Source organism: Balaenoptera acutorostrata, chromosome 3 (genome assembly GCF_949987535.1).
Source record: "Balaenoptera acutorostrata chromosome 3, mBalAcu1.1, whole genome shotgun sequence".
NCBI lineage: Eukaryota > Metazoa > Chordata > Mammalia > Artiodactyla > Balaenopteridae > Balaenoptera > Balaenoptera acutorostrata.
The window spans coordinates 153311204-153332128 of NC_080066.1; the positions used below are offsets into that span (position 1 = coordinate 153311204).

A 20925-nucleotide genomic window follows, 5' to 3' on the forward strand; every position below is an offset into this window, starting at 1 on the left:
GTTCAGTGATACCAAGTATTCTCCCTTCTTTTGAGTATCTAAAAGTACACTGGAATATAAAGTAACTGTCTTGAAGAACACTTTTTGGACCTCATGGCTACTATATACTAAATGGCTACTATATACTAAATACAACAATAGCAGTTGTATTTAGAAAATAACCTAGCTAGTATTATAAATTCTCTGCTACTCTGAATGATATTAATTGAGCACAGTAACTACCATACATTCTTACCGTATTTGCTATATAGCTGTTGTTCAGACTACAGTTGTGTGTCCTGAACTGTAGTTGCCTCCAAGCGCCTTCATGATACTATTCTAAAGTGACTATTCTGAAATCTGGGCAGTGAAGTTTGGTGAATTTGGTAATTCAGTTTCTTCAAAGATAATGAGACTGTGTTTTCCCTCAGGATATATTTATAAATAGTGAGTGGAAACTGAATCCATTCCCAGTTTTAATGCTTTTCCAATTCAAAAGTGATGTGCATGTATGTGTCTCTTTCTAACCCTTCGAGCTTCTCTCTGTGTACGATTTAGGGTTACATTCCGAAAAGCAAATGGGAGATGGACACATCTGAGGCAAAGCTAGGTGGGTATTTCCTTTTTCCTGTTTTTATATGTGATACCTGATGGTAATGGTCATAGATCTTTCTGCTATAAGAAGAACAAGTTTCCCAAAATTTCTGCTTAAATGAAGATTTTTGGCCTACCTTACATCCTCAGTCTATTTTGTTGGCTTTCATTTATGTCTTGTGACAGAGTGAAAGAAGAGTATTTTAAAAGAACTACCTTCGGTACCACTTAAAGTTTTTAGAGTAAATGGAAATATGTGATAAATTTAGTAATAAAACACTGTCACTTCTAAAGTCCATTCATTTATATTAATCAGAAATGTTGGTGTAGGTGAGATTTCTACTTTTTTAAAAAAATGTTTAACTGCAGTCCAAAGTTGAACCTGATTATGAATACTTTGGGTAATAGTAGTAGTAATAATAATAAATATTGAAGTTTAAAAATTAATTAAAAGGCAGTTATTTTCCTTGTATAATAAATTAGAGTTTCTGAGTTGGGGAGGTAGATATATAATTCCGGTCTTTGAGGAGCCTGCTTTGTAAGAGTCCGTTTAAATTTTCCTCCAGCTTGTCCTTAGTGCCAGATTACAAGGTAGACTGGTGAAAATGATTGTCTAAATCAAAAATTGGAGTTGCTTAACATGGGGTTCTTTGTCAAGCAGAAAATCATACATATCTAATGGATTTTCCCCCAATATTTCACGGTAATATTGCAGAAGAGTTTTTTTTTTTACCTCACCTAAAGAGAACCATTTAACATGTTGATTAAGATGTATTAGTAAATAATTTAAGATAATGGTATAAGATTTTTTGAAAGGATGGACCTTACTAATATATGAAGTATGACTGTTGGTCTCTGCATTTCTCTTCCTGGAATTATGCTGTAACTCCAAAGCTGAAGTAACCATAGAAATATATCTTAAATTTATAGAACAAATGTGAGTCATTTAGCTGCTTCACTGTTTGGGGCATATTATCTGTGTTTCTGACATCAGAGGGATGCACTTTACACACAATTGCATAGGCTATGCTTTTCATTTTGCCCAGCTGATCATGTGAGCCATTCATGACGACCAGGTCCTATGTGAAAAGATAATTCCGTAAACCGTAGTATTACCATATTGTTGCGATAGGTGATTTGTTGCAAAGTCTAGGATTTTTTTCTAGTGTATGGCATGTGAAAATTGTATGTGGTTACTGACATATTCTTGCATTCGTCCTCCCTCTGTGGGAAATCTTAATAATAAACCATCTCCTTCCCTAAACTTTTAAAGTATTCATAAGTGTTTAAATGCAATTAAATATGTAGGAAAATAACAATCACAAATTACTTTTTTAATAATAATGCTTTAGATATGTTTATTTTAAGATTAGATTAAATCTGAAGTTCTGTACTTACCAAATAACCTATAAGACTATAAGATCATTTCCCTATTTTCTGGTTCTCTAAGTAGTGATTATCTTTTGGGGCAAAGAGAAGTGGTAATTAAAGAGACATGGGGATTGTAAAATACTTTAGCTAAGCATATAATCTTTAGAGGCCTTATGTAATATATTATCTAGGATAATGCTTTTTTTTAACTTGAGCTAGTCCACTTTCTATTTTCCTTTCTAATTTCTAAAGAGAAAGGAAAATGGAATTTAGTTATGATTATTCAAGATAATATGACATTAATCTTGGTATCAATTTCTGGAAAAAATTCTGGCCTATCTACTATTTGCTTCTCAGAAAATACATTTTATGTAAATTCAGTCCATTTTAAAAGCAGAATGTTAGACAGTGATCCAGAAATAGAACTGTTAAATAAACCATTTCAATTAAAGGCACTGAAGATCTAGTAATGAATCTAGGAAATAAATTCTTACGTGTTTGCAGTTGGGTTTTTGCTTGTGACAGTGATGTTTCGTATAATGACTTGCCTCTTGCACCACTGTGTTATCTTGAGAGCTATATCATCTGTAGAGAAAGGCAGATGGAGTGTGAGCATTCCTGAAAGTGCTTGCTTCTTTGAGATTGGTCCATGGAGCCAATTGAGAAAAAGAAGAAGAGCCTAAAACATGAGGCTCTTCATTTGAGAATTAGCCTATTTATGTTGCCTTCCTTATCATAGCAAATTCAGTAGATTTGAGTAGCAGGTACAATTTATTTTTCTGAGTATTTTACCAACACTTCTTAAATTCCTCTTGGTAACATGATTATGCTGGGTGGAAACATACTAAGCTTTAGCAGTGTCATACATTGAGCTAGACAAGCTGAATCTGTAACTGAGGAATTTTGATTTACAAATGAGTCTGCCAGTGAGAAAATACTCACTTACCTATAATTTTTCAAAGAGCTGTTAAATCTCATTGTAGAGTCTTGATCTGTGTTCATTAAGTACAGTATGCAGTTCAGCCTGTGTGTAAGCGTTAAATTGGAAGTGGTGTAATTTTAGAAAAATTCAGAACTGGCCTGAGCTGCATCTGGCATGGGTGTCATGGAGTTGTTGAAGACTGCCTGTGGCCCACCTTCAGTAGCACCTGAATGGCTCCTTTCCAGCTGGGACACAGGCACCCTAATGCAAGGGTGGGTGTTACATGCCACATCAAATGCTGGGACTCAGCATTCAAGCTACTTAAATTCCACTGACATGATTTTGGTTTCTCAAACTGAAAAACCAAAAGAATATTTGAGACTGTTGTCATCCTAATTTAGGCTTCTTCATATCGAGTACTTTTGCTTTTCTCATCTCAGTGTCATTTGTCTCTGCTTATGAGTTATTGTGTACTGGCCTTCTACATGGCAGGCAGTTTCATCTCTTCACAGTTGGAATGCAATTATTATTTGTATAGGCACGTAACCCTTGTGTGTTCACTGTGATCAAATTTTCAGAAATACCATTTATGTTTAGAAAATATATAGATATATCCAAAATTTGTTTTCTGTTGTGCTGTAATAATAATATATACTGTTTTGAAGATGTGGTAAAATTCTGTGACCTGCCAAGTTGGATATTTAAACTTTCATCTTCATCTTAAAACTTCACCTTTTGAAATTCAAACCTCTGAAAATCATTAGTATGAGTGTGTTGGACACCAGTCGTCTTCTGTAACTAACAGATACCCCAGATTCCTCTTCCTTCACCTTATGCCATACATCTGTGTGTTTGGGTTTCCAGGATGCCATGTGGAAGAGGTACGAACCTTTCTTCAGCCCCAAGAAGGAAACTTTAAACATGTTGTGCACAATAAAATTTCAAATTAAACATTACAAACAAGGGTGTTCAGACTAGAAATACATGCTCTTCTGAACTTCCATGTTGCAAATATGGGACTCCTGGTGTGTAACTCCTGTCATACACCCAGTGTATGAGGAAAAGTTCTTGCAGTTTTCTCACTGCCCTTCTGTATTGCTGCCTGGCCATGTTCTATTCTTAGAATTGAAATATGAAATTTTCCTTTGAAGTATGTTCATGTGGAAGTTGATCTTATTAAGTTTGGAAATCCTTTGAGGTTTATTCAATAAGTGTATTCGAGCTGCCTACTCTTCTGCTAATACTGTACACTGTTGAACTGAGAACAGTTTTACTGTTTGTGGGACTTCGTTGGTTTTCTAATGCCATATTCTATGTCCCTGTGCAATCAAGGTGTCACTTCTTTAAGATCTTGTATAATATGGCCTGTCATATACATGTAGGTTAGAGCCATTTGGTACAGCATATGATTTACAGAGGAGATTAGAAGACTGTTTCTGTTGAACTCAATCCGTGTTAAAAATTTTCCAAAGTGATATGATAAAAATTTCTTGGGTTTTGTAAAGTGTTGTAGTTTGCCTTGCTGATATTTCAATAATATTGCTTTTATGGGGGAGGAACTTAGGAAATAAAAGCTTTGCCAAGTATGCAAAATCTTACTGGTTTTTGAGGCCTGTATGGTATGCACAGTTAGTTGTGTGTATAACTTTTACATTTGAAGCATAAACTCACCTTGCCTCCTGCTTCCATTGTACTTTTCTTTTCATGTCAAGTTCTCTCCACCTTGATGCCTAAAAGGTTTCTATTATATATACACTCTGGACCCTGTATGGACTTAAATGAAGTGTGGTTATTGTGTGTTTCTGAAGTGTTTAGGTTTTCCTTTATTGACCTACTTAATAATAGTGTGTTTATAACTACAGATGATCCAAAAATTTAGTGCTTCAATGTAGTGCATATATATATATATATATATATATATATATATATGTATGTATATGTATATATATATAAAACTCATAATATTTCACATGTAGAATTCAAAATCAGAATTAACAACCAATAAAAAAACCCACACATTTTCATCGTGTGTTCTTGAAGACACCTAAACTCATATCTAATAATTTCTGAATCAGCAATCCCTGTTCATTTAATTGATTACAGTTTGGGGCTTTTGGAAAGCCTCTCAAATTGAGGATTCAGAAAGAAAATTCAGATCCGGCCACTTTGGCTGACTAGCCCTTAGCCTCAGGATGGTCAACAGCACTTCATAGTATAACCAAAGAAAGTGGTGATTTGTCTAATCAACTTACTCATAAACATTCTCATGACGAATCGTCTCACAGCGGTCAGAATCCCAAGAAACTGTTAATCTAAAACCTTTCTGAACGTTAGCTTGGCTCATTAAGTTCTTGTACTACCTGCTTTTCATATAATACGATATCACACATCTAATGGGTGGTGTTAATATTGTGTTAAAGAAAAAAAAGAATGGAAGAAATTGCTTTTAGAAAAACCCAATGTTGCATTTTCATCAGAACATGAGAGCTGAAGTGTTGTGATTTTAGGTGGGGTGGGAGGATAAGGAGGCCAGGAAACAAGGGCCTTCTCTTGTTCTGCCCATATTTGTTACTTAAACCAACATAGTAATATAAAGGCTGCCAGTATGAACACCAGATAAACAATGGAAATTGCACAGAACTTGATATTATCTCAGCCAAGAAGATAGTTTGGATCTACAAGTGATGCTGCTCTCAGAAATGCGGATGTGCTCTCTGACAGTGTTCCAGCCTTCTTTCCCCTTGTTTGTGTGTCGTGTGCCAACTCACACTCTTCCTTAATGCTGCGGCTCTGTGTTTGTCCCTCAGACAAGTTGGATGGCTTGAGAACTGGTACTAAAAGGAAACGTGACTGGGAGGCTATTGCCAGCAGAATGGAGGATTATCTTCAGCTCCCTGACGATTATGACACTCGTGCTTCTGAGCCTGGGAAGAAGAGGGTAAGAGACTGTCAATAACTACCAACAGATAAAGGGCCCGTTTAGGCATCTGGTTTTAGAAAGTTATAGTCAGATAATCATATGAATGCTGTTTTTTTAGAGTGGTTTGGTTTATACTGTATCATATTACACATTAAAAAAAGAGTCCTTACAAATTATCAGATCAAAATGTACAAGTAACTTAAAAAATGGAGAACAGAACCTCACATGGCTAGCATGTTGTCAGCCTTAAAGGAGTTTGGAATGGCTGCTTGTGCCATTTTGTCATGGGGCAAAAGAGCCAGGTGCAAAGTAGAGTATTAAAGAGAATCTATGGGACTTCTTAATGGATTAGATGTCGAGGGTCCAGGATGGATGACATCAAAGGTGACTCTTCAGGGTTCTGGCCATAAGTATTCCATGTGTGTGGTGCCATTTACTGAGTTAGTGAAACGTAGGGGAGACATAAGTTTGGGAGTGAAAAATCACAAGTCCAGGGACGTACCCGTTAAGTTAGAAGTGATAATAGGACTCAGGTCTCCAAAATTCAGAAGTTCAGATAGAGGTGAATGTTTTAAGAAGTAAAGAATAGTCCATTGTTAAATGATACAGGGAAGACAAGTAAATTGAGGAAAGAGAAATAGCCATTGGATTTGGCAACATGGAGATTGTTGATGTTTGATCAAAAAAAAAAAAGGTCAAGCTTTCTTAGAGAGTTGAAGGACAGAAGCCAGTTTGGAGCAGATGGTAGAATAGGAGATGAGGAAGTGCAGAACAGCAAATGTAGATAACTTTTTGAAGAAGCTTTGCTATGATAGGGAGCAGAGTAATGAAGCCAGAATGTTGGATAAGTCTTCCACGTAGATGTCAAATTCAATAAAAGTGATAATTGTATATATCCTTTAAAACAAAATAAAGTAAGAGGGATCATATTACATATGATTTGCATAAACCTTTTCCAGCTAGTCTGTCTTGATCTTTCTATTTAAGTGTATACAAACCTACAGTTCTTTTTATTTATTTATTTATTTTGGCTCCGCCACGCAGCTTACAGGATCTTAGTTTCCCGACCAGGGATTGAACCCCGGTCCTCGGCAGTGAAAGCGCAGAGTCCTAACCACTGGACTGCCAGGGAACTCCCTACCGTTCTTTTTAAATGCCTGCCTAGTGTGCCATTGTTTGGCTGAATAATCAGTTATTTATCCAGTCCCTTATAGGTGGATGCTTATGCTGTTTTTGTTTTATTGCTAATATAATACTCTGGTTAAAGTCATATGCATACATCTTGGCATCTTTTTGACAGTATATCTCTAGGGAATATTTTTAGCCTTAAAGCCGCAAGCTCATAGAATGTGATTTATCATTCTGACAGATATTGTGAGATTGTTTTCCAAAAAGGTTGCACCTATTTATACACCCACATGTAAGGAAATGCCTGTTTTTCCACACTTGCACCAGCAGTGCTGTCATTGAACTTTTTAACTTTTGACAATCTAATCGGTGAAAAAAAAAATGGTATCTCATTTTTCATTTCTCTAAGTAAGAATGAAGTTAATAATAATTTCTTTATCATTACACATCATTTCTTTTTTATGAATTCCCTTAGTAATTCAATATTAAAAGGATATTTATTGTAAGAGAATAAAAATGCCAGTGAAACTTCATTACAGTGGATACCATTACAAAGGACTCCAGGTTTCAAAGCTCTTTCAAATATTGCAGACAGTCCCTAGACCTGCCCTTGTCTGTGTCTTGAGACCTGGTTAGTGGCCTTCCGTATGTGCCCAGCTCCATGCAGGGACTACTTATCTTGATACCTCTTATTCCAGTTTTAAGGTAGGGGCAACAGAAAAGTAGAAATAGCTCTTCCTTGGGCATAATAATTTGGTGTAACAGTGAATAATTCCAAATGAGAAATATTTTTCTCCAGTTCATTTTTAGTCAGGTAACTATTACTCTCTTCAATCAGGAGTATGTGATCCCATGTAATTTACTTTGTAAGCTGGGTGGACAAGAGCATGAGCGGTACACATCCTAATTCTTGTGGCTCCTCTTTTCACTCTCCTGCCTGCCTCCCACCCTCATTTCAAATAGCTCTCTTTTTTTTTTTTGAGGAGATAGTAATTTTTTTTAACATTTTTATTGGAGTATAATTACTTTACAATGGTGTGTTAGTTTCTACTTTATATCAAAGTGAATCAGCTTCAAATAGTTTCTAACACTCACACCACTTACCAAAATCAACATCAGAGCACAGGGAAATCCTACAGGTAACAAGGAATGCAGGACTCATTACTCATTCCTTTCCTGGGGTCTCTTGATTTCTGTAATTCAGCTTTTTATAAATATTGGGCAGGTTTCTGGGATTAATTTACACTGTAACACAAAGGTAGTTCTGTAGAGTTGATCATATTAGAATTTTACCAAAATGGCTAGGTTTTAAAATATAATTTATTTTTTTAAATTTCCACTTGCTTAGTTGGGTATAAAATGGACTTTAATTTGTATTTCTTTGATAACTGTGGAAAAGTGAACATTTCTCTTGTTTTGTTTGCTGAACTCATACATTTCAGAAATATTTTTGGTGACAGCGGATAAAATATATGTATCTGAAACTTTTGAGTATTGGTCAAGAGTTTCCTTTATTATAACTTTTTTTTCTTTTTACAGTTAAGATAAATGGCAAAAAATTGAGATTGTAAATCTCAGTGAAAGTACCTCTAGGAAGATTAGGAGGGACACCGACATTTAAGAAGCCATTTCTAGTTGAAAGTCATTATTTTGCTCCATATATTTTTAGTGTTTTTGGTAATTATTCATTCCTTCTACAGCGTTGTATGTCTGTGTGTCAGGTCTGTGCAATTGGAGGCCACTTAAGGAGTGGACCTCCACGGGAGGAGCCCAACATGTAAATGAATAGTTTTAAAGACTTAGAATTTAAACTACAGATTTAAAAATTAGCTCTTAGTTTACTCAGGGCAAGATTGATTAGTGTGTTTAACTCTGTGCTAAGGAAGTACTGTGGACTGGTTACCGTTTCTTTGTTCAGTGGCCACAATCCATCTGTCCATCCGTCCATCCATTCTTCATTCCCCTTAACCATAGTCATCCTTTGCTAAAATGTGTACCCTTGATCCCAGGGAGAGCTGAGAGAGGGTGCATGAATCTGTCAAAATAAATACATCAGCATTAATGGGCAGAAGGCCCAGAGATCTTGGTACACAGAAGCCCACATTGTTTATTAAAATAGCTTTTTACTGAGTCCCATGAAAGAAATTGAGTCATAGGTTTTCTACCCACAAAAAAATCTACTTTAAAAAGAGTCAGGTGTTATCAGTTTTCCCCCACAGCTGTTACTGTGTATCTTATCTTTAGCTAAGTGGTTGCTAAAAACAATGGGGGGGGGGAGAAGCCTAGTCATTTGATTACCATTCCTATAAATGATAATAGGGAGGGTCAGTGTACCTCTAAGAGCAATTACACATTTCCAGGTGCAGCATGGTTGAGCATGCTCTGGTTCCCTTTCCTTGTCACAGACCACAATCACAATAAATCACAAGCCATATTTAAAATACAATCTCTGCAGACTTTGGTACTAGGTACTGCAAACCACAGTTTCATAGTCTCTCTTTTTTAAGTATTTCATTTTTTAGAGGATATATCTGCTTATATTTTTAAAATTACTACTATGACATGTAAGAATCCATATTTTAAAAATATCAGAATACCAATAGAAAATATCCCTGATCTATATACTTGTAGTTATAATCTTGCCATAAATGGTATCAACTGAGTCTGTCTCTTGGTCTCTTCATCTCATAAATGAAAGTAATAATACCAGCTCCCTGTTTTCTAAGGATAAATTTCAAAAAAATTTATTATGTGGAGATAAATAAAACTTAGTCTTTCGGGACTTCCCTGGTGGCGCAGTGGTAAGAATCCGCCTGCCAATGCAGGGGACATGGGCTCGATCCCTGGTCTGGGAAGATCCCACATGCCGGAGCAACTAAGCCTGTGAGCCACAACTACTGAGCCCAGGCGCCGAAACTACTGAAGCCCGGGTGCCTAGAGCCCGTGCTCCGCAACAAGAGAAGCCACTGTAATGAGAAGCCCACGCACTGCAACGAAGAGTAGCCCCCCGCTCGCTGCAACTAGAGAAAGCCCGTGCATAGCAACGAAGACCCAACGCAGCCAAAAATAAATAAATTTTTTAAAAAAACAACAACTCAGTCTTTGATCTAGGGTGTATATAGTCTGTTAGGGAAGAGAGATCTGTAAGTGGATAATTGCAATATAGTATGGAAGTTCAAAACTAGACATGTCAAAATCCAGAAGTAACTCCAGGGAAGCAATGATTAATTATTTGATTGGCAAAGGGCAAGAGGGATAAAGCAAGGGTTGATGACTAGACTCATGCCAGGTGGACCAGGTTAGAACAAAGACGTTTCAGGAAGAGAGTCTAGTTTATGCAGCCTTACGGAGATGAGAAATGGCCCAGTATGCTCTGAGAGCTGGAAGTAATTTTGTGTTGCTGTATGAAGTGCCATAGGTACTGCCCAGAGATGCTGCAGGAGAATAGACAGGGCCAGATCCAGAGGGACCTGTGTGCTTGGATTTTATTCCGTAGGTAGGGCACAGATTTAAAGCTGTGTGTATTTTAGGACGATTCCTCTGGCAGAGTGGATCGGAGGGAGTGAGAATGAAGATAGGAAGACTAGGTGGAGGTTAGTGCTTTTCTTTAGGTAAAAAAAAGAAGCCAGTGAACTAAAAAGGAGTGACAGGAGGGGGAAGGGGATAGGACTGAACTGAGGGCTGAACTGTTCAGGAGCTGGAGTGGTTAGGACTTGGTGATTGACTAGAGAGTTTTCTTTCTGTAACTTAAGATATATGGCTTTCTTCAATTCTCCACAGTTAACTTCTCATTTTTTAACCTCCTGGCTTTAAATTAGTTATCCTACCCGTTAGACTATTCAGAAAGCTAAGAGGCTCTTTGCGTACTTATTTTTTCTAAAGCCCAGCCTAATGCTGTGTTCTTTTTAGGTGAGATGGGCAGACCTGGAAGAAAAGAAGGATGCAGATAGGAAAAGGGCCATAGGTTTTGTGGTCGGACAGACTGATTGGGAGAAGATCACAGATGAAAGTGGTCACCTGGCTGAAAAAGCCCTCAATCGAACCAAATATATATGAGACTTAGTTTTTGAATGGAGTCATTACTCCTCTAAGGTAAGGGTACACAGTCATATAAATAGCCTACTGTTTGTTGTTTTGAAGAGTTTGAGATAAAGAAGACAGCATGCTTTGCTAAAAATGCTTCTCTTCTTGTATTGTTTTCTGGTTCTAAAAGAGTAAGTATGTGCTAGTTGCCAGCATTTGCAATACAGGGTATTAGAAAAGGAAGCAATTTTCTGCAACCTGGCTTACTTATAAAAATATAAGACTTAAGAAAAGCTTGGATTCTGTAGATTTGGGAAGGAGTGGAGTGATGAGAGAGACTAAGGTCTGCTGAATTTTCTATCTGTTCCTTCCTGCTGTGACAGCCTTTTCTTTTCTTTCCAGGTGGTTCGCTTTGAGGTGGTTTGAAGCCAAGGCCTCATGGAGCTTCGTTGTGTGTCACCTTGCTTCCACATTTCAGTTTTTGTTTTGTTTCTACTGCTTTAGTTTTTTAAAGTTCTCCAGTGTCCCCAAGAGGTATTAGGATCTTGCTCTACCCAAGCAAGACAATTTTTCTTTTTAACTACTTTGGGGAGGGAGGGATTGATAGCTTAACTGCGGAAGCCAGGTGGAGATCTGCTGGAGGACTCCAACAGACAACGTTTCCTCCACTGTACAGTGTCGCAGACTATCTCTATCATTGCTTTGTGGCTGTTTTTGTTTTTTTACTGTATGTAACTGGTAGCTGATTGTACTAGGATTAAAAAAAATAAACTTTCATGATAAAGCCAATGAGATTCATGGGCTGTACAGCATGAGCCCCTTTCTCTTGTTTTCTTAATTTTATTTTTATTGCTTTTTTAATATGGTGTGTTCTAATTACATGCTAATTGAACATCCCAAAACCTCTTTTCCATTGAATATTATGTAGCTCAGTGATTCCATAATTCATGTAAACACAAGGCTCAGTGATGTTCACAACACTTACCTTTGTTTTATAGCTGATTTCTTTCTCTATCTTTGTGTCTTGAAGACTAGTAGAGACAATTTCAAATATTCCTCAGTTCCCTGGAGCACATCTGTTCTGTATCATGATGTTTTATTGTTTTATTTATTTTTTGGATCCTTTCTCTGCTCCTCCCTCTTTTCTTTTCCTTCCTCTTCTTACTTTCTCCCTTCATGTTCTGTTATGTTTTGATTTTTCCCTGATCTGGCTTTGACTCCTGGTAGACAAAACTGATGTACTCCATGAAGCTTGGGAGCTTGTTGCCTTACTGCTAACCTTGAATTGATTTTTTAAGTCAAGATTGCAGGGCAGGAGTGTGGCGATGCAGAGTGCTCTGGTAGGCAGCCTTTAAGCCTGTCAAGTTTTCAGGTTCTTGCCAGATTGCTCATTATTGGGAAGCATGTCCTTCTGCATAGAATTTCCTCTCTTGTAAATGGTACCAGGTGGAGCCTAGAAATATACAGAGCTAAAACCCAAATATCATTCCTGTTTAAAAACAGAAAAGGAGCTCTTTTCCCTTTTTCATTCTGCAAAGAAACAAAAAGTTATTTCCAGCATGAGAGAAGACAGAGAAGAGACTTCTTTCTCAAACATCATTCCCACTATGTAATTTAACTCAGTAAGCTGTAAATTTGTTTACAAAAGGCTTGAATATTTTGAAACATTTACTTTTGGGCTACAAATAAAAACCTTTTAGTTTTACGACCTACATTAAATACTGTGTGAATAGAGATAATATTTATTATTTATTATAATATTTATTACCATTCAAATAGTATCATTTTGGGTTCAAGAACTTGAAATTATAGTACTAAGACTAACGGGAAATTCTGATGACTCTGTACTTTTTTTAATCTTTCCTGCAATTCTGAATGTTTACATGTAAGAGGCTTTATGTTATTAACAATTCAATACTGAATGTATAATTGGCTACATTAAGTAACTTCCGGTGATTGTAGTGTTTAACAAGCTACTTTGATTGCTTATTGGCCAACAAGACATTTCTATGTAGTGATCTTTCTCAGCCGCCTCTCTTGTGTTGAATTAAGGTACATCACAAGATAGTCAATAGAATTATCATTTATACAAAGACCAACTTACTAATTACTGAATCTACCAAATGTCCGTTCTCATCAAAAAACAAAATTTCCAGAATGTGTTCTTTAGTTCAGGAGGTATATATGTTCTTATAGAGAATGTTTTACTTCAGTTTTCTTAACCTTTTTATGTTCTGACTGACAGTATTCAGAATGCCAATGAAATGAGAAGTGTTAATCACCCACGAATCCCTTTAAATCTGTCATGCTTTTGCCTTGCAGCCATGGCTTTGTGTCTTCGATCTTATGCCAAGAGGGGGCAGGGAAAAATGAACGGGGTCAGAAATAGCCTCTGCTGATTTTAGAAGATACAGATTTAACATGACCTTAGGCGATGAACATAGAATGTTGCCTACTTTAGGAAACTGGTATAACACATAACCTCGATGAAAGGAGATTAATGAAAAACAGATCAGGCACCAAAAAGAAAGTAATAGACAGTCAGTTGATATTTGACTTTGCTGTTAAGAAATTCTTAAATTTACATTATTGCTAGAAGCAGAATAGAAGAAAAAGATCAGGAATATCTTGGAGAAATTTGGTGTGGTTAGAAATTGCCTTGATAACACAAATACTTTAAGTTTATTAAGAGATGTCCTTGGAATACAGAGGACCAAACTTGGGTTGCATTTATTTGGTAGCATTTTACTGTTATTTATTAACATTGTTTTCCTTATCTCAAAAAGCTGCTTGGTACGTGTTTTTTCATTTTTATTTTAAACATATTAAGTTTAAAATCTTTTGTGATATCTGTGTCTTAATACAAAATAGTCCGATGTTGGAGAAAGTTCCAGTTATCTCTAATGTTTCAGATCTTTTAAACTAAATATAAAACCTCTCACTTCAGCAATTCAGCTCTACTTGTAAACTCCCATGCAAGTAATGTGGTAGATGAGATGCAGAAATTTTTCTATTTGGGAATCATTTATTTAGGGTTAAGCTGGCATATTCAAAATATGTTGTGACTGATTACAGAGATCAAAAGCCATTAATAATACACGGTAGTCTGCTTGTTGACACTCTTTTGATTCACATAATTTCCCAGAAGTTCAAGTTTGATTAAGATATCAATAGTTAATTCAGAAGTTTTTTTTGGATAAAGATAAAATCTTAAATTTTCTGGTTGGATTCATTTCTTTTTTTTAATTTCTTTTTTTATTTTTTTTATTTTTTGGATTCATTTCTTGTGAAAGAATTCTGATTGTTTATTGGATAGATCAAAGTAAGTGCCATCTCATCTGGAGACCAAGTATTAAATTCTGAATTGGATTGCCTAAAAATTTATTACTTTGGAGGCACCTCAGCTTTTTGTTTAGTGTTTTATCTTCCTAACTACACAAGGTGCAGGTATTTTGGTAATAATAGACGTCTAGAGCCAGCTTACTGGTAGCACTGTAAAAGCAGCAGATTGTCAGCTACAAAGAGACCATACAGCTGTTTCAGATGGATTTTAGAGTTCAGAGTTACCAAAACTGAGATGAATTTTACTAGACTATAGAAGAATGATTCCTCATTTCTAGTATTGACAGACCCTAGTACAGGTTCAAGTTACTTTCTTAGAACCTATGTGACGTTAATCAAATTATTTACCCTATCTGAGCTCCAGTTTCCTCATTTATAAAATAAAAATAACAAAACTCACCTATTAAAGGTTTCTGTGAGGAGTAAATTGAGATAATGCTTGTAAAGCTGCTTGGCACAGTATCAAGCTCAAAAATTGGTAGCTGTCATCATCATTATTTTTTGACTTGTTCTCATATATGCTTTTAAAATTAAAAATTTTCACTTGGCTTGAAGATAATTGTCACCTTTTATAGTCAGCTACTATGACTGAGCTAGGCCATATGAAATAGTGCAGTGAGTGTAGGTTGGAAGAGTAATAATTTAGAAGCATTTTCAGGTAACCAGTGAAACTGATCTTCAGAACTAGTATGGAGGCTTAAGAGGATCACTTAGGTACAAAGGCTCATTAATATAAGTACCCAGGAGGGGATGAGTAGTAATGGAAAGCTATTGCCAGACCATATGTATGAGCAAAGGCACTGAAGCATTGATTTGCCTTGTCATATATTCAAAAAGAAAATAGTAATTTCTATGAATAAGTAATACATTCATATGGTATGAAATTCAGAAGGTTCAAGAGTATGTATAGTGACATCTCCCTTCCATCCAAATCCTCAGCCTCCTACTATCCCATTTATAGAGGCAACCAGTGTTGACTGTTTCTTTTGTGTCCTTTCAGAAAAATTCTGTGGATAAGCATTAACATTTTTGTTTCAGTTTACCCAGATGGTAGAGTGCTACACACACTACTATGGTGTTTTTTGTTTTTTGCTTTGTAGTATGTCTTAGAGGTCATTCTGGTCATATAGAACATTACCATTCTCATCCGCCCCCCCTACTCCCCTCTCCCTCTTCTTCCCCTCTTCTCTTTCCTCTTTAATTTTCCAAAGGTACCTTCTTATTGTAAGAAGCTTTACTGATAATTTTTAGAAATTTATCTGTATTTCTCTTCTTTTCATGGCGTGGAATATATACTGTGTGAGTCTGTTTCTGTAGTTTTATCACGTGTGTAGGTTTGTGTATCCACCCCCATCTTCCTCCCCTTCCCACCCCCCCATCTCTAACCCTAGGCAAACACTAATCTGTTCTCCATCTCTGTAATTTTATCATTTAAAGAATGTTATATAAATGAAGTCATACAGTATGTAACCTTTGGGGACTGGTGTTTTGGCTTTTTTCACTTGGTGTCATTCCCTTGACATTTATCCAAGTTGGTATGTGTATCAATAGTTTGTTCCTTTTTATTCCTCAATAGCATTCCATCCCATCCTCTTTTATAGCTGTAGAATGTTTTATTTTATGTCTTTACCATAATTTAACTTACCAGGTCTCTGTTGATGGGTATTTAGGCTGTCTTTTGCTGTTATAATTTGTGACTTTCATATATTGTCATCATTCCACCACTTCTATACTTGCCTAATTTCTAGCAATGAAGGAACACTACTAATGGCATCCTTTACATAGACATCCTCAGAGGGTGACAGGTGCTTAAGAGCCAACACAACACATCTCAGCGATGAACTGTCGAGGGAGATGACAAATGAAATGAAAAAGGCAAATCTTGTTTCCTGGAAAATCCTGCATGATAGAATTCTGACAAAGTAAAGAACCGTGGTGTGTCTTAGAGGGCTAGAGTGGCCAGACTGATGGTTCATGGTCCACACATGACTGAGAGTTAAGACCTTAGTCCACTGTCCTCTGTACCTAGGTATTTATGCTTCTGCACCTCAGTGACTGATCTGATCTCAGTTCTCAGGCTCTATTGCTTTCACATCAGACTGTAGTCAAGGAGCATCCTCGTGACTGAGGCTGAGCTTCTGCAGTTATGGACATCCCTCGGCCTGCTAGCAGGAATCTGCATTTGTGATCCTATGAAGGACCTGTAGACTTAATGGTTTATTATGTAGGGAAAAACTTGACTTTGAATCTTCTACTTTAAGAAGCTTGAATTTTTTACCGAATATTCACATTCTTGTTTTTGACAATATTGATCTAGATTATAGATCCCTTTCCTTTGATATTTGAAGAATTAAAATAATTTCTTCCACCATGACTTGAAATCCCACTCTCAGATCTATTGTTTCTGATAGTGAGTTCCTATTTCTTGACTAGGCATGTCTAATTTTTTTTTTCTTTTACAGCATCTAGCTCAGTGCATGGCTCATATATCTGTAGAGTGAATAAATAGAGGGGATGCCTCCTATGTGTATGGCAGTGGTCACTCATTCAGAGTCGGACAGGTGACACATGTGTGAGGCAGAGGGTGGAGACTGTGGCAAACTGGAAAACAAGGTAGGTCCTGTTAAAGGGGAGGCGGCACCTGCTCAACCACAGCAGACTGTGGCCATCTGGGGATTTGGATCTTGTGTTGCCAGATTTTCTGGGGTTTCAAGAGAAGTGAGAAAGCTGGATTTTTATGTGAGATCTTCAGTATTTCAGCACCAGGAACTTTTTTGTTTGGTTTGTTTGGGTTTTTTTGTAAATGCTTCAGCACACACAGGCTGCCTGTCATTTCACACTTGAAGGCTGCGAATTGAAATTCTTGATACTAGGCAAGAGGTTGAAGAGACCATAGAGCTCATTCCTGTTGAGTTCCTTCATTTTACAGGTGAAGTTTCTGAGGCTGAAAGAAGAGAAAGGACTTGCTCACTTACTTGATGGCAGAACAAGGCTAAAACTTGGTTTTCCAGGTCTGTAACCTGGCACTTTCTTTTTCCTTAAGTACAACACCCCCTTTATGAGGGCCTTCATAAGTTCTAGGAAGGCACATCCTCCGGTATTGAGTATGTTGTGTGTGCATGTGCACAGCTGTGTGTTTACTAAATTCTGTGGTCCTGGAACAATGTCCTGGAACATTTGATTACCTCTGAAACTATCTTGACCTCTCAAGAAGCAAAAAGTAGCTATACACATGGGCTCTCATTTATTACTTATTAGATTGGTTGACATTTCTTTTTAATCACAGAAGCTTAAAAATTTGACAAGAGTATTGAATCGATTATTGTACAAGTGCAGTGGGGTTTTCTCTAGAAAACCACTCATGTATCTATGCTTACAGAAGCAGCTAGCTTATCTACCTTATGTAGAAGCTTATCTGAGATATAAGCTCAGATAGCTTATAGGAGTAATTTTGTTTTCTGTAATTTATAATTTCTTATGTAATGTAACCAGCCTATTTGCTTTGGCTCCAATGACAAGTGTTATTCCTACTTCACTTGGAACTTCCCTATTACCCACTTTATTAAAGACAAACGCATCAACTTAGCAGTGAAGTCTGTCAGTAACATGATCCCAACTACTTCTCCAGCTTTCTCTTCTACCTTTCTTACCATATGTACACTATACTTCAGGTACACTGTGTGACTTACTGTTCCCGCAACACTCCCTAAAATTTCTTGGTTTACTGCCTCCTTTTTATCTTATCCTTTAGAAATTGTAACTATCTTACTTTGCCTTTCTAGGAAAGTAACTTATATACCTCTCTATTCCTTCTTCTTCATCCCTTCCCACTCCCAAATGCAAGCTCCTAGAGAGTAAGAACTGTTTTATTCATCTTCATCCTTGTAATACTGAATATGCAGTACCTGTTATGTATAGTTGGTGCTCAGCAAGCATATTTATTTATTTATTTATTTATGCTTTCCTTTTTTTGTTGTTTTCTGGTTTTTTTCAACAAGCATATTTAGAATTGATGGCATGGTATATTTAAATGTGAAGTTAATACATATAGGTAAAAATGTATATAATTTACAGAACTCCAATTTTTGTTTGCTTCTTCACTGCCTCTGTATCTTTTGGTTGGTGGCATATCCATAAATGTTATATAAATCAGGCATTAGAAATTCAAATGCCTAATATGGACAGGAAAATATCATAAGTGAGAGAATTGGCCAGTAGTTTCACAATGGCATGTTAAGTTATATTCTTTCAGCAGAAACATACTTTTTTGCAATTGGACATGTAGAAATATTCTTCATTCTCATAGAAAAATATCCTCTTTTCCATTTTTCTTAAAACATCTGACACTCTGTATCTTTAGCTTTTCCACTTTTGGTAGAAATGTAAGTGCAAGTATTAATTTTCTTCCTAACTCTCCTGTGAGAAAAACAGCAGTGGAAACAGAATGATATTGGCAACTGACTCTCAGCCTCAGTACTGGGGAGGCAGTAAGGCATGGTGGGGACTGGGATGTTGCAGAGTGCTTGCCCTATCTCAGTGAGACAGTTCTTCTCCAGCCAGTGGTTGCCATGAAGCAAGGTAGACCCAGTGTTACCAGATGAAGATAAAGTAGAAATCTGGATTTTTGTGTGAAATAGTCTTCTCAAAAATACCATGGGGACAATACAGTAGAGATAAATCATATCTGAAAGTCACATATTTCAGCCATCATTTTGGGACTTCTGACAGATACTATAAGGGATGGTGAATCTTGAAAGATAGTTATTGCAAAGAAGATATTCTATAGGAAAGGAAACATCAGGTTATATCACATAGATGGTATAAAAATATTTTGACGGAGCACCTTTTAACTGATGTTTTGGAGTGAGCAATTCTGTTTTCATTGAGCCAGATGGTAATACATACATAATGTACTAATGCTGAATTTGCAGTGGGTTGATTTTTGTCCATTGCTTGCTTTGACATGGAAGCATGTGTATTGCCCCCCTCCTTGGCTAACATCCTTCCAGTGCTTCCATTTATCAAGATGCAGGTAAGCACCTTATGTGTGCACAGTTAAATAGTGGGCACACACCTGTCCCACAGAAAGAAGACAGCAAGAATTCCCTTTGGTTAAGTGGAACAGCTAAGCAGCCATACCTGGATGCAAATTTGACCAGAATGTTCTCCTAACTCTCCATTGCTTTCTACTATTTCCTCTGGGGGAAGAGGATGCGTGCCATTCAGCTTTTTTGTTGGCACCTATCAGTGTCAAGGTGGGTATACTTTTGATATGTTTAATTTCTTAAAGTATGTTTTGGGGCATTATCTTTTTCAAATTCATTTCAGCTATAAAATATGAACTCATTCTCATTATTTAAAAAAATATATGACATATAATACTAAAACCCCCCATTGAGCAACAAACACCTTGAAGTCTTAGAGGTAGTTACTGTTATCATTTTGGAGTGTGGCTTTCCAAACCATTTTCTGCGCGTTTGTATACATATACATATATCTATAAGGATATAGTTTTATTGTTTTTTTCCATGAGTGATATTCTTTACACGTTGTTTTGCAGACCCACTGTGTCATATACATGTACACATATACATAGGTGTATGTGTATATTCTATTATAGGTATATAACATAGATTATTTTCCCTTATTTGTGATAATTTTTCACTGTCATAACAATGTTGCATTGAACATCCTTGTAAATGCCCCTTTTGGGGTATATTTTCAAACTTTCCAGGGAAAATACAGAACTAAATTACTGGGCCACAGGGAAGCAATTTTTTATGCCCTCCTAATAATTATCTGTACATGTGTTTTAGAGAGAGTCTGAACTTAATGTCCAGGGTTCCAAAAGAAATGCTTTTTTCCGGTATTTTAGAATTCTAGTTTTCTATGCTGCTGTCATTTGAATTCTGCCTTTTCAGTTAATTCGGAATTGATATGGGTAAGCAAAATAGGTTCTAAGTTCTAGCTAGCCATGTTTCAAAATTGATAAGCTTTTGGATGATGTGTTACAATGGTGGGGAAATTAAATTTTCAATTGAGAAGATAATCTCCCTTAATCATGAAGTTCTTTTTTCCAAGTCTTTGCTCCCTTTGGAATTATAACAGCTGAATCCACAGGAGCCATGAAAATATTTTCTCACATCACACATTTTTTAAAATACTAGTTTGAATAGTCCTGGAAAGTGTAGGTTTTGATACTGTGCCCTTTTCAGGAAAAAATATATATATATTGTTTTAGTGAAGGTCACTTTTCTTAAGGGAATCTAGTTCATTTATTTAGGTATTAAAACTTTTATTAAAAGAATATTCCTTACACAAATTACTAATGTCAAAAATGAAAGAAGATGTCACTACAGATTCCATGGAAATTAAAACGATAACAAAGGAATACTATGAACAACTCTTTGACCACAAATTGGATAACCTAGATGAAACAGACCAATTACTTGAAAGACACAATCAGCCAAAACTCACACAAGAAGAAACAGACAATTTAAATAGGCCTATATCTATTAAATAAATCAATAATTATTAACCTTTCAAAGCGGGAAACACCAGGCCCAGATGGGTTCACTGGGAATTCTATCAAACACTTAAGAAAGAAATTATACCAACTCCTTATGATATCTTCCAGAAGATAGAA

General features: G+C 36.4%; 1 protein-coding gene across 3 annotated transcripts in view; it reads left to right on the forward strand.

The window, feature by feature from the left end:
• The window catches only part of YLPM1 (YLP motif containing 1), a 69082-nt gene extending 57356 nt beyond the window's left edge, over positions 1-11726 (forward strand). For 2 of the 3 annotated variants that reach the window (XM_057542309.1, XM_057542310.1), the window contains exons 18-21: positions 538-589; positions 5674-5804; positions 10824-11006; positions 11340-11726. In XM_057542309.1, the coding sequence (XP_057398292.1) occupies positions 538-589; positions 5674-5804; positions 10824-10970 (330 nt within the window). In that variant the 3' untranslated portion in view covers positions 10971-11006; positions 11340-11726. Of the gene's footprint in view, positions 1-537; positions 590-5673; positions 5805-10823; positions 11007-11339 lie in introns of those variants that run through there. The other variant, XR_009007406.1, reaches the window with a different exon arrangement.
• The last annotated feature ends 9199 nt before the right edge of the window (positions 11727-20925 follow it).